General features: G+C 39.8%; 2 protein-coding genes and 1 long non-coding RNA gene across 5 annotated transcripts in view; 1 reads left to right on the top strand and 2 right to left on the bottom strand.

Annotated features, from left to right (window-relative positions):
• Nucleotides 1–12,348, bottom strand: part of LOC114568983 (myosin-11) — a 36,046-nt gene extending 23,698 nt beyond the window's left edge. Inside the window, exons 1-9 of the mRNA XM_028598704.1 lie at nt 12,102–12,348; nt 9,664–9,967; nt 9,148–9,318; nt 4,208–4,364; nt 3,177–3,204; nt 2,202–2,301; nt 1,030–1,059; nt 208–300; nt 53–116 (exon numbers count right to left, since the gene is read on the bottom strand). Of these exons, the coding sequence (XP_028454505.1) occupies nt 53–116; nt 208–300; nt 1,030–1,059; nt 2,202–2,301; nt 3,177–3,204; nt 4,208–4,364; nt 9,148–9,318; nt 9,664–9,828 (808 nt within the window). The 5' untranslated portion in view covers nt 9,829–9,967; nt 12,102–12,348. The remainder of the gene's footprint in view (nt 1–52; nt 117–207; nt 301–1,029; nt 1,060–2,201; nt 2,302–3,176; nt 3,205–4,207; nt 4,365–9,147; nt 9,319–9,663; nt 9,968–12,101) is intronic.
• Nucleotides 12,219–14,008, top strand: hoatz (HOATZ cilia and flagella associated protein). 3 transcript variants are annotated; one of them, XM_028598706.1, is made up of 2 exons: nt 12,219–12,494; nt 13,444–14,008. In XM_028598706.1, exon 2 carries the CDS (start codon nt 13,450–13,452, stop codon nt 13,918–13,920), a length of 471 nt encoding a protein of 156 aa, XP_028454507.1. In that variant the 5' UTR covers nt 12,219–12,494; nt 13,444–13,449; the 3' UTR covers nt 13,921–14,008. The 3 variants fall into 3 exon arrangements, with proteins under 3 accessions (XP_028454507.1, XP_028454506.1, XP_028454508.1); XM_028598705.1 differs by having other exon boundaries at nt 12,224–12,464; XM_028598707.1 differs by lacking the exon at nt 12,219–12,494 and adding an exon at nt 13,219–13,277.
• Nucleotides 13,239–15,077, bottom strand: LOC114568985 (uncharacterized). Its single transcript, XR_003694369.1, has 2 exons — nt 14,980–15,077; nt 13,239–13,764 (listed from the first exon to the last, which is right to left on the bottom strand). It is a non-coding gene; the product is annotated as an uncharacterized LOC114568985 (long non-coding RNA).
• Nucleotides 15,078–16,310: the final 1,233 nt, after the last annotated feature.

The raw sequence follows: 16,310 nt of genomic DNA on the forward strand, positions 1-16,310 counted from the left end.
CTAATAATTTAACTAACAACTTTGAAAAAAAAAAAAAAAAAAAAAAAAATACAGGTGTCAATATTGGCCCCGACAATATAACCGGTCACATCGAAGTTGAGCTTGATGAACTTTCCCTGTGGACAGAGAGGACAACAGCTGCTACACGACACCTTAAACCACTCGGAGAACTACAAGTGTTGACTCACAAACTGATTAAAAACTTACAAATCGTGAGGAGTTGTCATTCTTGATGGTTTTGGCGTTTCCGAATGCTTCCAGGATGGGATTGGCCTGCAGCAGCTGCTTCTCTAGCTCCCCCTGCAGCCCATAACAAGTTACACATAGTGGCGGAGTGTAGATTTTGAGTGAAGGACTTTTACTTTTAACAAAGTATTACCACGCTTTAGTATTACTTCTTTTACCTGCTGTAAGTAGGAGATCTGAATACTTCCTATTTCACCCCCAGACTCCATTGACATGTCATTTTACCTCACAGAACACAGGAGTGGCTCGTCTATCGCTGCCTCGATTGGTTAGTTTGTGTTATTGTGTGTCTTTGGTGTTTTAAAATGGCTAGTTCGGATTCACCAAAGTCACACAATAAAAATAAAAATAAAAAACAAACTGATCAAGGCAGCAGGAGACCAGCAAATCCTGTGTTCTGGGAGGTAAAATTACTGTTTTTGTCAAAGCTGTCTGATGGCTTTGAAGAGAGCATAGATAACAGCTTCAGGTCCCTGTCGTAAAGGGCTGTATGACAGCAAGGTAAAGCGGTGAAAATATTCTAAATATACTGTACACTTAAACAGATATAGATTTTTTTAGGTGGCTAAAATACATTTAGCTGCTGCCCCCTGCTGGTACTCCTGCCTGCTTCTCCAAACTGGGGGGCGTGCCGACCGCCATCTACTGTAGCTAATACACTGACTATGGATAACACCTCATACAACCCCACTTCAAAAAATCTTCTCCCTTAGATAGTAGTAAGTAGTAGAACTTTGACTACTTACATATTGTGTAAAAGTGTCTGTGAGATTTTATACTCACGTATGCCAGAGATCCTGCCTGCTGCGGCTGCTGCAGGAAGAAACAGGAACTGGTAACAAACTCCCACTTTTCTCATCTGCATTTAAAAAGCTGATACATTGAGCATTGCCCAAAATAATTGCTGCCTGAAATGCAGCAGACCAGAAGGGCAAGAGATCAAGCATCAATAAAACTTGCCTAAACAAACCACAGATTGTTCTTCTTTGCTTGATTATATGCACCACCAGTGTTGTGGACGATTTGTGGCAAAGATATGAAGACTTTAAGTACAGTAGTTCTCCATTGACAACACGTGTTTTACTGATGTTTTAGGGATTGTGCGAAAAATCAAAAGCCTGTGCAAGTGTATAGTAATATCTACAACACTGAGGCTCCACTTTTTCATTTGATAGTAGCCAAACTTTTAATGGGTACATTTAATAAAATGAGGGAATAAGATGTACGTAACATATTAGTTTTCTTTAAACAGTATGTCCACTGCACAGATACACTGTACAGCACGTGTATGATATTTTAGTCCATTTTCTCATATTTCATATTGTATATCACTAATCTTTTGGCATTTTTTTTTAACCAAGTGTAACCAAGTATTTAAATGGCATCATGAAATTATTATCATTTACATAGTTGAGACAACAGTTTTGACAACAATCTGAAAAGCTCCCTTGGTTTCTATTTTGAGACGGTCCCTAACTTCATTAGTTAGTGAAGTTGTTCGAGTGGCAACAAATAATACTGTCAAACTTTGAATGCTGTTTTTTCATAGCTGCAGTTACTGTTCAGATTAAGATTTTAGTGCATCAACAAAACCAAAATATTGTAAAATATGATTCCGTGAAATTGGCAAGTTGAAGTTACAACCAGTAACAATATTAAAATGCTGCATTCATCAAATAATCAAATAATATGTATCCAATAAAATAATACAATAGCATCATATATACAATATTATAACCACTCACAGTTCTACACAAGTACTTTTGGGAGTATTTTTTACCTTGTGGTATTGATACTTTTTACTCCGAATCCGGAAGAAATGTGACACATGCTGTGTTTGGGCAGATGTAAGATTGGCACGAGTCTTTGTTTTATTTAATTATTATTTGGCTGCTATGTAGTTTCAGCTTCTCAAATCTTGAAACTTCAGCGTTTCTAAAGACGTTTCTACTCACAGGGGTCGCGTCCTTCTTGCCCTTGTGTGACGAGGCGACGACAGCCAGGTACTGAATCACCTTCTTGGTGTTTTCCGTCTTCCCCGCTCCAGACTCACCTCTGGGTGACGGAGGACAGGCGATGGAGTGAGGGATGAAACATGGGAGGAGCAAAAGAGGAGAATAAGACAGAGTCATAATAGTTTAGTTTATTAGTTGCAATATTTTAGTTTATTAGCACAAAAGTCCTGAAAACAAAAATATATAACAACAAACAGCACAGACTGGAGAGGTAAAAAGATAGAGAGAAGAGAGTGAGACAGTGTTGAAAATGGAGACAGGATGACAAATAAATAATGTTAATCTGGATTGTTTTTTGAAGGCCAGCTTTTATTTATTTTCAACTGAAGTGGATATTTTGTGACATTATTCAATCCCTGATGGTTTATAAGGGCTGAAACAAATAATAATCAGAATAATTAATTATTAATAAGTGTTAGTCATTTTTTGAAGATAAAAATATTAATATTCACCAGATTCAACATCTCAAATGTAAATATTTGCTGGGGTTTTTGTCTTCTATAATAATAAACTGATTATTTTGGAGAATATTTTTTTAATTCGTCCAGACAAGAATCATTTTTCAAGCTTTAAAGCATTTTACATGTGTTTTACAGACCAAACGATTAAGTGAAAAAAATAATTCAATGAAATGCTAATGATTTTAATTGTTACTTGCAGCCTTACATATATGTAAACATAAATATATATACACACAATTACATTGTCGGGACTCACCTCCCTTTTGGAGACAAAATCCAAGTCCCCACAATGTAAATAATTAGATTTTTTTTAGGGTTAACACTTATTTTAAGTCTCCAGGGAATGAATGTAAGTCAATGCAGTGTCCCATTAAGTGATGGAAATGTGTGTGTGTGTGTGCGCTCACATGAATGGTACAGTGTGATGGAAATGGTTAAGTATGTTTTGACTCACGTGCAGAGAATAGACTGATCCTCACGGTCTGTGGAGAGAGAGAGAGAGAGAGAAAGAAAGAGAGAGAGATGTTTAAAAGGGGGAAATAATGTGAAATGTTGACTGAGCTGAACTCACTTGAAACCAAGCTGAACACACCAAACATGAACTCTGAAGGCGGTGCCGATTCACTCTGACATTAGAGCAAACAGCTCTGAAATCTCGTTTGGGGGGAGATTAGCCTCCATCACTCATATCATCTAAAAATAGCAGGTGGATGCAGGGCTCCATCGCTGTAATCTCGTCTCCCTGCTCCATGTATGGTCATTCTGGGGCTGAATGGAAAGTAAGGAGTTGGTCTGAGGTCACTGGTGGACCATCCGGAGACCAGACGGCATGCTCTGGGGCTGGTTAGGGCTGCTTGCTGCCACAATTCAACCTTTATTTTGTAACTTTTATTTGGTAATTGTGTGTGTTTATGTGTGTGTGTGTGTGTGTGTGTGTGTCAACCATTACCTTAAAGGGATGGTTCAGATTTTTGAGTGGGGTTGTATGAGGTATTATCCATAGTCAGTGCATTAGCTACAGTAGATGGGGGTCGGCACGCCCCCCAATTTGGAGAAGCAGGCAGGAGTACCGACAAGGAAGCTATAAAGCAACGTACTGCTGTGGACGGGGGCAGCAGCTCAACATTTTTTAGACAGCTGAAGTTTAGGTATATGCTATATTTGGAATATTTTCACCACTTTCCTTTGCCGTCAGAGAGCACTTTACAACGGAGAAGTGTAGCTGTTATATCCATCTATGTACTCTTTGAATCCACCAGACTCCTTTGACAAAAAGTTATTTTACCTAGCAGAACACTGAGTTGCTGGTCTACCGCTGCATCATATATATATATATATATATATATATATATATATATATATATATATATATATATATATATATATATATATATATATATATATATATATATCTATCTATCTATCTATCTATCTATCACACACACACACACACACACACACACACACACACACACACACACACACCTTGCATCATGTTCCTGTAGGCGTTGTCTGTGATGGAGTAGATGTGAGGCGGCACCTCGTGGCGTTTCTTGCCCTTATACATCTCAATGATCTTCTCAGAGTAGATGGGCAGCATCTTGTAAGGGTTCACCACCACACAGAACAGACCTGAGTACGTCTGTGGAAAGGGGGGCAGTCAGAGCAGTTTAGGACAGTACTTTACAGTGATCCTTCTGGTTTGTTGTTGTTAAACTTAACAGATTCCCGGATTTCTCCTGGAATACTGTCCTCTAAACTTGAGGAATCCCAAGAATAGTGGAACATTGAGTGTGTAAGATAAACATCATATGTGCCCTGCCCCTGTAATTGTAGGTTGTCTACTTTCATATAGATATTCTCAGGACGTGTTCTCCTATACCATTATGTTTTTTTTCTTTTTTATCTTTAACTGTCCACTTTCAAATTAAACATCCAGGTGAAAGTGTTTCAGTGGTTCGGTATTTGTTTGCTTTAATTGTGTTTAGTTTATCTTTTGTTCATGCAAGACTAGGTTAGTGGGTGTGGTCAGTAACTGACAAAGAAGCATCCAAACTTACTTTCAGACATTTCAAATAAAGTCTGAAGAGATGTTAAATACATGTTAAGATGTTCCTGTGGGTCAGAGACACATTCATGTTTTCCAGTTTCCCATGAATTCACAGTAGAGCTGAAACATTTCATCAATTAGTCCATCGCTCAGAAAATAGAAAGGCAACTTTTTTTGACAAACGATTTGGAAATAAATAAATGTCAAACATTCACTGGTTCCAGCTTCCTAAAAGTTAGTTTTTCGGTGTTACGTTAAAATAAACGTAATATTCTGGGGTTTGGGGCAATTTTTCAATATTTTCTGACATTCAAAATAATCAGCAGATTATACTGATAATGAAAATAATTTATACTAATACCTGCAATATCCGTAATAACCAGCAATGTAAAAAAGTGTACATTTCATGTAGTGACCAAATCAATTTGCCCGTCTTGACTCTGTATCATCATCATCATCATCATCATCCTATATTAATACAAATGCTGGGCAATATATCTATATATTATATATACTAGATATTGTCTTAAATGTTGATATCGTAATATCACACATATGATACAAGTGTTGACTTTTCCTAGCTTTAAAGGCTGCATTACAGTAAAGTGATGCAATTTTCTGAACTTATCACTGTTCTAGTATTTGCCTTTACCCACTTCAATATATCCACGCTACTGATGTTCATTTATCAAAAATCTCATTTTGTAAATATTTTGTGAAAGCATCAATAGTCAACCCTGCAATATCGCCGCAGTATTGATATCGATGTATTTGGTCAAAAGTATCGCGAGATTTGATTTTCTCCCTAGCTCTACCTACATATATTTAAAACTTAACTCCATATTTACAGATACTACACAGGCTTTCACACTGACTTACTGCACAACCTCTCAAACTGAAATATAATACAAAAACATCACATTATTTATTGAAATTTGTTGCATGAACCCTACAACACAACACGTTTAATTTAGAATTTAGATTTATGTTCCCATGATGTATAATTGATTTACTTTCCATTGTGGGACTCATATGTTAAAATGGTAAATGGACTGCATTTATATAGAGCCCTTCTACATGTCCAGGTAAACTGCTTTACAACTTGTCACCCATTCACACACTCATTCAGTGTCTTGCTCAAGGGCACTTCGATACTAAGACAGGAGCAGCCGGGGGGATCGAACCGCCAACCTTGTGATTAAGGAATTTTTTTGGCTGCTCAGATACTGTCTGCTCATATATGGACTGGAGGCAGTCTGTATTAGATGCAACAGCGTGGGTTTTAATTTTACATCCCATACCTTATTAGACTTTGTAAGACTGACTGAAAAAATAAAAACATAAGCTGTTGATCCTCCCAGGACATCCTGAGTCTATGTAGCGAGCAGAGTGTCTGCACACAGTCCCTAAACAAGGACTTTTCCACCTGAAAGTTAGTCAGTGTCAACTTCAATGAGGTTAATAATGAAAATAGTTCTCCTCATATTTAGGTTTAGATGTAGATTTAAAAAAGTGCTGCTGGTATTTCTTTTTCCACAGCGACAATGTCAGTTTGATTTTCTTGTAACCTTCATTATTTCACGTTTATCCAGAGCCTTTGGTGTGCAGAGTTTAATCGGGACAACACAAAGTTGTCCCAAAACATCATCAGCATTCAGGGATAGGAGAGAAAAGTGCTCTGCTTTATTGGCATTTCTTTAAACCAATCACAATCGGCATGGGCAGCGCTAAGCTCCGCACGGAGCCACGCTGCATCTGCAAAAAAGCCTCGGGAAGGAACTTGTTTTGGTGCAACATGTGTACGTTCAAAGATTGTTTTAGTCGTGCAACAGAAAACTCAGATTGGACAGATATTTTGGTTTCTTGATGCTCATGTTCTGTTTTCCCTTTCTCTGCTCAGAATTTTCACTTTAAAAACCTAGAACAATTCTGAGACATACATTTTGTTGTGAGGTGCTCAAACGTGAGCTGCACTCTACGATTTTCTGGAAAACAACGATGTGCGTAACTTCTACAGGGTGTCCGTTTTATATTCATTCATCATTATTATTATTAGGGTTTTTCTTCAACTTATTCTTCATAATGTAATTTCTTTTTGTAGATTTATTGTTGTCTGTGCTTGTGCCTTGATAACTTTTCTTTCTGAAAATGAAAAATGAAAAAAATGTATCCTTACACAAATGTTCATATGTAATGTTACGAGAAGTCATGCTCAATTTTTTTGTGAGTTATTCTACGATTGTCCAGCAACACGAGGGCGCAGTATGCCTGTGCAAGCACCCAGGGTCAAGAAGAAGTTTTAACAAACTCTCAGTCGAACTCTGATCTCTGAGTTGATTTACCCTGAGATGGGAAACTCAGAGTTTTCGGGTCCAGAACAGCTGATTTGAGTTGGTTCAATCAACTCGAAGTAGGCTGACTCAGAGTTAAGCGTGTGCACCGCCACAATAAAAAGGCAGCATGAATGGAGCCATGATGCTACGATTCACCATGGTAACAACCACAAACAAACTGGTCGGCGGAAATACTCATGCGCGCATACAGGAAGTTTGAACATGTATTTTGTTAAAAAAAAGCAACACAGCTGCTGCTGCAAAAGAGAGAATTTGCGTGGGCGAAAAAGGCTGCTTGAGTCAATGCGTAAGTTCCAATATAGTGTTTTATTTTCATATCTAATCACAATAGCCTAATGTTACTGTCGAAATTGTATTAAACCTATAATATATTTCATTTAGGTGCAATCCTGCGGGCAAAAAAGTCCTAGGCCTACTAATCCCATTCTGGGGGTGCAGTACCGTCATTAACAGAATTATCTTTTATTTCAAAAGGGTTTACATCATTCACCTGCAATACTGTGGAACTCCTTTTTAATGAATTTTACTGGTTTGTGTCCAGGGAACACTACAAAAACGTTTAAAAACATGTTTCAGAGCGAGGCATACTCTACAGTGGCTCTACATAAAGTGGCTTTACTAATATGCTCCGCATCACCAATGATGTAAAGAAAACTGCTGTTTGCAAAAAGAATACGACACAAAGAATCTGCTGGGATGTAGAGCATGTCCACGATGGTGGATGTTAGTGATATGGAGGACAGATAGGGTTATGTAGGCTACATAACTGATAGACTGAAGAAAAACGATACCTCTCAAATAGGTAGTTATCTGGAAATGAAAATACAACTATAGTCGGGCCTCAATATCATCTCCTGACATATGTTTAACTCCCTGTGAAGTAATACAGCTTCTTCATCGATGGGAATGTTGACAAAAGGAAATGCCATGTTTTGAGAAAACAATCATTTTATAGTTTGCCTAACACAGTTAATACACAAACCCTGTTTTTTATGCGGATAAACTGCGCTTAAAATGCGCCTGATGCAGACTGAATGAATGAATGAATGAATGAGGAAATGAAAGAGCGCTGTGTCAGAGGGAGGAGACAGAGAAGAAAACCTGCTCCCGACCAGGTTAGGTTCACAGACTCAGTTACCATAGTAACTGACTCTGAGGTAGAGTTACCTCTCTTTCTGAAACGAGTCACCCCTCTCTCTTTCTCTCAGGTTTGATTAACCTCCCTTTCTGAAACGTAAAACCCAGAGTTCCCCTCATCTCAGGGTTAACAAACTCAGAGTTTTCACTAAACCTGCTTTCTGAAACAGGCCTCTGCAGTGCAGAACCTCTTTAGGCAACAACACCACTGGTTAGGTTTAAGAAAAGATCGTGGTTTGGGTTCAAATAGGTAGGTTTGTTATGTTACTAACATCCGCAATGTTATTAAACGTACATAACAAAAATCTGTTAAAATAAGTCTCATTGACTTTTGGTTTCGCACAAACAGCGGTCTCTTGGGTGAAAGCCCTGCAGCCCTGCCTCATGATTATGTGGATTATATACGAATTATAGTGTGCATTACTTTTCATGGTACATAAGTACAAACAGTGAACGACAACGGCCTGCAATAAAGGCATGTTTCAAAACCAAAATTAGATTCAGGTTAGATTTAGGGGCTAGGGAACACATTATGTGAGGGTTCTGTGTCTGTGTGAGTGTGTTTGTGTCTCTGTGTGTGTTTGTGTGTGTGTGTGTGTGTGTGTGTGTGAGAGAGAGTGTGTGAGTGAGAGTATGAGTGAGTGTGTGTGTGTGTGTGTGTGTGTGTGTGCGTGCGCGTGTGAGTGAGAGTATGAGTGTGTGTGTGTGTGTGTGTGTGTCAGTGAGAGTATGAGTGTGTGTGTGTGTGTGTGTGTGTGTGTGTGTGTGTGTGTGAGTGAGTGAGAGTATGAGTGTGAGTGTGTGAGAGTATGAGTGTGTGTGTGTGTGTGTAAGAGTATGAGTGTGTGTGTGTGTGTGTGTGTGTGTGTGTGTCCCTCACTCACATAGATCAGGCTGGAGAAGTATCTCTCTCGCAGGTTTTGGAGGACGGAGGCCTCGTTGAGGAAGGTGAGGGCGGCCATGTCCTCCACCTTGCTGAACTTTGGCGGGTTCATCTTCTGGATGTCGTCTTTGTTCACCGTCATCTTCTGACCGTTGGAGAGCTCCACCAGCACCTGCACCCAAAAACACACACTATGACACACATCATAATGAAGCTTTGTTTACCTCTGCGTAGCCTTTAAAGACCGGAGTGTTTCTATAACTTCCCTTACAGACGTAATAAATATGTATTGATGTCAAGCATTTCTGTGCTGTCTTTTTTTTATTATTGACCATTAGATCATTTTTTGTATTTTATTTATTAATCTTTAAAAAGAAAATCTGGTCTTGTCCATAAAAAGAGAAGGATGTTTAAAAAAAAAGTATATTAGTTAACTTTAATAGAGACAAATGTGTGGGTTATGTTGTATGCAGAGACAACGGAGAATCTGTTGTGACATCATCAGGGCGTTCATTACCTCATCACCCTTCTCCTCCTTTATGCTGGCAGCCTCGAAGCCCTCCTTCTCCGACGGTATCCACACCATCTTCTTGGCCGTCCAATCGGCTTGCGCCACCCCGCTGTTGCGAAAGTCATTATCCAAGAAGAGGAACTTGGCATCGTCGGGGGCCGGGTCAGCCATGTTGGAAGTATCGCCGTTAGCGGATGAATCGGTCTGGATCGCTGGCGGTTCAGAGGCGGTGGAGCTGACGTGTGGATCGACACTGGCGACTGGGTCAGCCTCTGGTGGGTCGATGGGTGTCGGGTTGACCTCTGACCTGCTGACGTAACAGACGGCAGAAATCAAACACTAAAACTGTCAACTTCAACACACTGAGTTCGTTGGATCAAACGGTGAGTCATCCATCAACGAGGCTGCAGGAAAGGAGCAGCAGACTCACACATCACTGCTCCCAGCCGAGGAATAGTGCGACACATAACCCCCAAACTGATGTTTGGGGGTTTACACTTAGGTTATTGTAACTATTAAACAAACAGGACATGTAAATCAGGGATCTTTAGAGGTGCTTGTAAGCAAAATGCACAGAGCCAGGCTAGCTGTCCCCACCCCCCCAACCCCGTTTCCAGTCTTTATGCTAAGCTAAGCTAATCGGCTGCTGGTGGTAGCTTCATATTTACCGCACAGACAAGAGTGGTATCAATCTTCTCGCCTGTAACTCCATTTTTACTTTTGCACTTCTTAAATTTACTCGATTTCCACTGTTTTTATATTTTTTTAGTAATAGTCTTGTTTTAGTTATTTTGTATGTTTATGCCAAGTTGCTTCTGGTGGGCACAGGCCAGCGCCTTCTTTCTGCCAGCTCTGCCACCATCTGTTTATAAATGTGTGTGTGAATGGGTGAGTGAAAGACAAATAGTAAAGCGCTGTGCTTTAAGGTAGAAAAGCACTATATAAAAACAATTAATTTACCATTTTTGTGTGTATGAAATGTGCTATATACATAAACTTGCCGTGCCTTAACTTATTAACTCATTAACACAATCTTGTAAAAAGTCTTGAGGGTCTAAAGTGCCGAAGAAATGTTAAGTAAAAACTTCTCTGTAGCATTTTCAATTTATGCCCATATAAGCAACACTCAAAGTTAAAGTCTGGTGGAAAAAAAAAACACCTTTAGGTATAATCTATTAAGAGTTCAGTTTAAGACTCAAAACCTTCCTCGGTTGAGCAGATTTAATTGACAGAGCTGGAAACATACAGCGAGCAAACAACCCTAAACATCTGTCATCACAGTTTGACTGAACAGAGAGAGCAAACCTCTACATAACGACAAACAGAGGAGGATATAAACCATCAGTCTATCTTCAGTGACTGTCACACAGCTGGAATCATCACACAGAAGACAAACGGGCATCAATAAAACACATTAGCTCACGCTTTCTTTCTTCTTTCCTTCCTTCTATGATCTCAAACGGCTGCCTTTGCATCCGCCTGTGACTCGGATCATTTACATTTGGTTTTAGTGACAGATTGCTGCAGATAACCCCCTTGGTGCATTTCCCTGTAGGTTTGCAATGAGCTACTTACTCCCTTATCCTCGCCTCTGCCTCTTCAGGTAGGTCACAGGGCTGCTTTGACCTCCCATTGAACAGCCGGCAATAAAACATGAAAAGCAGCAAACAGATAACCCCTATAATCAAACAACCCAGCTGCCATGCTGGAATGCCCATGTTTGGCTAACCCTTTGCTCCTGGTAGCTTTGGTAGCCCAAAGAGGGATGCTAGAGACTTAGCAGGCATACTACCTTATAAGGTGCAGCTCATGTGTCCAGCCAAGCTTACCGTTTACACCAAAATGGTGACATGACACAAGGTGCATCCATGTGTGGCTGCCCCACACACACACACACACACACACACACACACACACACACACACACACACACACACACACACACACACACACACACACACACACACACACACACACACACCAGGTATGTGAGCAGGAATTAATATGCAGCATCTCTAATAAAGTTTTTATTTTTACAATTAAAGCTTTACTTAACTGTCAACAAACCAGATTAATGATTTAAATACGATCCTGGAGCTTCTTCTTTCTTTTTTAAACCTTTTTAACACTTTAGTTTAAAACCAATAGCCTGCTGCATTATCCTAAATCTCTCAAACTTTATTTATCATATCCATAATGGAAAATCAATGTATTACTCTTTAACAGCAAATATGAAAACATATTGCTCTACAGAAATATGACTTTAGTTATTAATAAGCTACTATTTAAAGTAATTTTGCACGTTTAAATAGGTTAATATTATTGGCATTTGTAACTAATTGAACAATAGAATTCCTTGCATGAAAGTAGAAAAGCCTTTACCTGTCCCCTGTATTATATAAAACGTATAATATATGAATAATAAAGAAAGTCCTTATACTCACTGTGCAGTGCTTCAGCCCTCAGAGCAGCAGAATGGAGGCTCAAAACCAGGGATATGAGAAAATCATGTCAGGTAAATGAACTGATGATGACGATGATGAGGATTTGGTCCTTCCTTCTTCCACACTATTTAAACCGCCCCGCGACACCTGGGGGTGGAGCCGCGCGCGCGACCCGCTTCGTTTCCATAGTTGGCAGCAGCCGCGAGCGACGTGCATCCAGCCAATCACAGCGAGAGGACAGGTTTAATTGTTCTGTCTTCAAATTCAAAGCTTTGAATTTGTACACGGATGTGATGTTGAGTAGTTTACAGTTATACTGATGAGTAAACAGGATTTGTCACTAATTAGCAGAGGTGGAGACTGGTGAGTACCTTAAGTGACCCCAACTTTGAGGTACTTTTACTTTACTTGAGTAGCCTATTTCCATTTTCTGTTAACTTAAAACACACTTTACTCCACTGCATTTCAGAGGAAAATATTAGGCTACAATTAATAAATAAATATTGCTTCAATACACTTGACAGCTGTAGTTACTTGTTAGTACTAGCAAAAAGTACCTATAAAAAAAGAATAATATAGGTTAATAATGAACAGTAAAGTTAGGGTCTGATACTGTGCTCCTATAATCATTGTAATTGTAAATCTATCAGACAAAACCGTACCCAACTGTAAGTACTTTATGCAAAACTGCATGTGCTGGTTAGCATTAATGTTACACTTGGTAGAAGGTAAGGGAAACCTACCATTAGCTAGCTAGTATTATGGTTAAAAGCTTAAAGCTAAACTGGGAGTTGGTCCAAAAGGTGCAACAATTTGTAGCTATAGGCACAGTGTAGCTTAATGTTACCGGTAACCTGTAGCTTCACTTTTCAAGACAGCATGGAGATGACGGAGAACCAGTGTGGCAACATTTTCCCTGAATGGTAAAAAGTGTGGCCCCGACGGGACTTTATGATGCATTTAGGTGCATGTCATAATCACAGCAGTACATGCTTTCGTGCTGGTATTTCTGCCTGCATCTCCAAAACTGAGGGTGTGCCGACCGCCATCTATTGATATGATACTATGGATAAGTACCACATTCAACCATACTTCAGAAAATCCCAACTATCCCTTTAAGAGGGCATCTTCCCGCAATTTACTCTAAAGGTCAATAACCTACTTTTATTTTGAAAGGTATGCGCGGAAGGATAAACTTTCTCGTTTCCATGGTGACCATACAGCGCACTTAATTTGCTATTAGCTAGCTTATTAGCTAAACTAGTGTTAACCATTGACATATATAAAAAGTGTTAACCCTGTTTAATTTTTCTTCTTCTTGTTAACCGTTTTCTGGACTAAGAGTAAAATGTCTGAGGCCCCGGAGCAGGAGGACTTTGATAAATGCTTCACCGTGTTTGACGGCTCTTCTCCGGAGGACGTGTCCCACGCACGGCAGCTGTGGAGCTCACTGTCTCTCCTGCCGCCCCTGGAATCGCGGCTGGTATCCGCAGACATCCGTCAGAGACTGCCGGTGTCCCGCACGCAGCGCAGCAGCAGCGTCATCATTTCCAAACACCCCGCCGTCCCGCAGCCGCCGAGTAGCGTCCCTGCTCTCCGCCAGAGACGGGAGGAGAGGCAGCGGTACGTGGCCATGGCCGACCAGAGGAGGGAGATCCTGGCTCTGTTGAGGAGGCAGAGGGAGCAGAGGATTCAGAAGGAGCTGATCTCTGTGGACTTCAAACCCAATTTGAAGTTCGGCCGAGATAAAATATCGAAGCTGCAAAAACCACCAGACTCTGAGATGGACGAGGAAGAGCTGGTGAAGCAGCTGCAGTAAAGGACCATGATTAGCCTAACTTTTATAAAGGCTTCACACATGTAGAAGAACAAAAATGTCCAAAATAAAAAAATCTGTTTATAACGTGGTCCGTTTAACTTTAAGCAGATAGTTAGGCCTGTTCCGTTTCTAAATACAAGAAATACTCTATGAGGTCTGGTCTTGAGGCTTATTTCAAAATACCTGAAAAACTACTGTCCCAACTGAATAGTCTTGCTACATATTTGTCAAAGGTATTATGGCATCAGATGAAAAGTCAGACGATTACCAAATTCATTCATGTTTTTGGCCACTGTTGAGTGGACCCACAAAGGTGTGTCCGGTTACACTGGCTGAGTAGACCTCTAGTCAGGTGTTGTTAGCAGGAAAAAGCACAGGTGTTACTGATTAATTATTACAAAAATAATCATTAAAGAAGTACAACAATAAATGGGTTTAACTTGTGTTTTTTTCTGCTGTGACAAGTCAAAAAGTCTGCGTTGAAGAATTATAGAATCAGGTTTTCACATACAAGGAAATTGCCTTGGTATGCTCATAACAATAAACAGTAAGAGTAATAATAAAAAGCAAGTACTGCAAAAGTCAAGTCTCATAAATATAAATTAGAAACATTTACAATAAAATAAGTCTGTCTAGGATCTTTTATGTGATGTTGCGAGCTCTACTTGATGCCTGATCATCATGAAATGATAACAGTGTACAACAACACCACCAAAAGGGGGATGGAGATGTCAATGCAGAGGACAGACAGACGTGCGCGACACACACACACACACACACACACACACACACGCGTGTGAGACAGACAGACAGACAGACAGACAGACACACACACACACACACACCTGACAGTCTCATTGGTTTCCTACTAGGACATCAACGTGTGTGTGATTGGTTGATGTCAAAGACAGAGGACTCTGATTAACAAACTGCCATTTCTCTCCACTTACACACAGATGAGGGACATTGGTTAATGCATTTAAACACTCCAGTGCCTTTAGTGGCTGTATAACATAACATTTCAAATTCCAAAACCTGAAAACTAAATGTTACACGAACCAGCGGTGCTTCAGTGGAAAGAAAGAAGTGTCCACTAACAATATTTTACTTCTGTCTTCAATAATGCAGACGTCGTCCCATCCATATTACCCGCAGGACATGGGTCCAAACTGCCAAACAGGAAGTGAAAGCTTCCTATGGGCTTTGTAGTACCTGTATCATGTTGAGTTGAGTCCTGAGAGGAGGTTTAATCAGGTTCAAAAGTGAAAGCACCTGTGTGAGTTCCCTATGTGTGCAGGGGTTTCAAAACCAAAATCCTAAATATAGAAAGCCACGCTGCAGGTGCTCTGCTGGTCCATTTGCTGGCTACAGCATCTTGGTTAAAAGAATCAGATGCTTTCTTTTGTTTTTTGTTTTATGATTTTATGTTCACTAAACAACTTAAGTTAATAGTTGGACTGTTGGTCGGACCAAAACCAGACATCTGAAGATGTTTTGATGGAGACTCTTTTGATAAAACAATGAACCAAAAAGATTAAAGGGGCGCTATGCAGTTTTGGCCATCTCTTCACTGTTTTCTCGCTTTTTGCTCGCTGGTTTCTCTATAGAACTCCCCCTACAGCTTCAGAATAGATATTTGGCAGCTCCTATGTTTACTCGTGTCTGACTCCTCGCTCGCCGGCCCAAAGTTGCAAGGGTGGTTTTTCTGCTCACAGATGCTAGGGGGGAGCGTGACGACCACCATTCAACTGGAAAGAAAGTCATATAACTATACCAATGACTCCGGAGCTGTTCAGTTAAGGTAATTTAAGCTAAAAAAAACTGCAGTATTTCCCCTTTAATGGACCAAATAACCGCTAATGAAAATAATCATTACGTGCAGCCCTTTCTCTCAGTGTGAAAGGTTTTAGTGTATCACATAAATATCTCAGGCCGTTCACCAGTCCAGCAAAGGGTTAGAAATAATGAGCTTACATGCACTGCGATATAAAATTGATTATATTGATTATAATTTAGACTGGATTTACGTTGTTCCTAGAATGTTTATGTCAACTTTTTTTTAATTACAATTATATGTTCTGATTGAAAACCATATGAAGCATTTAACCTGCCTAGTATATATATGTAAAACTGAATTATCTGATTCATGTCTTAGCCTTTTACTGGTGTCAGCTGCGCCAGCAGTTTGCTTCAAACAGCATTACGTAACATGAAGTGAAGCCTGTCTAGATATTCAAATCCAAATATCCAATGGAGATGGCCCAACCATAATAGGATAAGAAGAGGCCTGCTGAATGTTGCCTTTAACTAATTTGGTTAAAGTTTTCAAAGCACAAAGAGCACACAGAAGCCCGTTGTCTACAAACGCTCTTTAACCTCTCCAACCTCGA

The sequence above is a fragment of the Perca flavescens genome, chromosome 15 (genome assembly GCF_004354835.1).
Source record: "Perca flavescens isolate YP-PL-M2 chromosome 15, PFLA_1.0, whole genome shotgun sequence".
Lineage (NCBI taxonomy): Eukaryota > Metazoa > Chordata > Actinopteri > Perciformes > Percidae > Perca > Perca flavescens.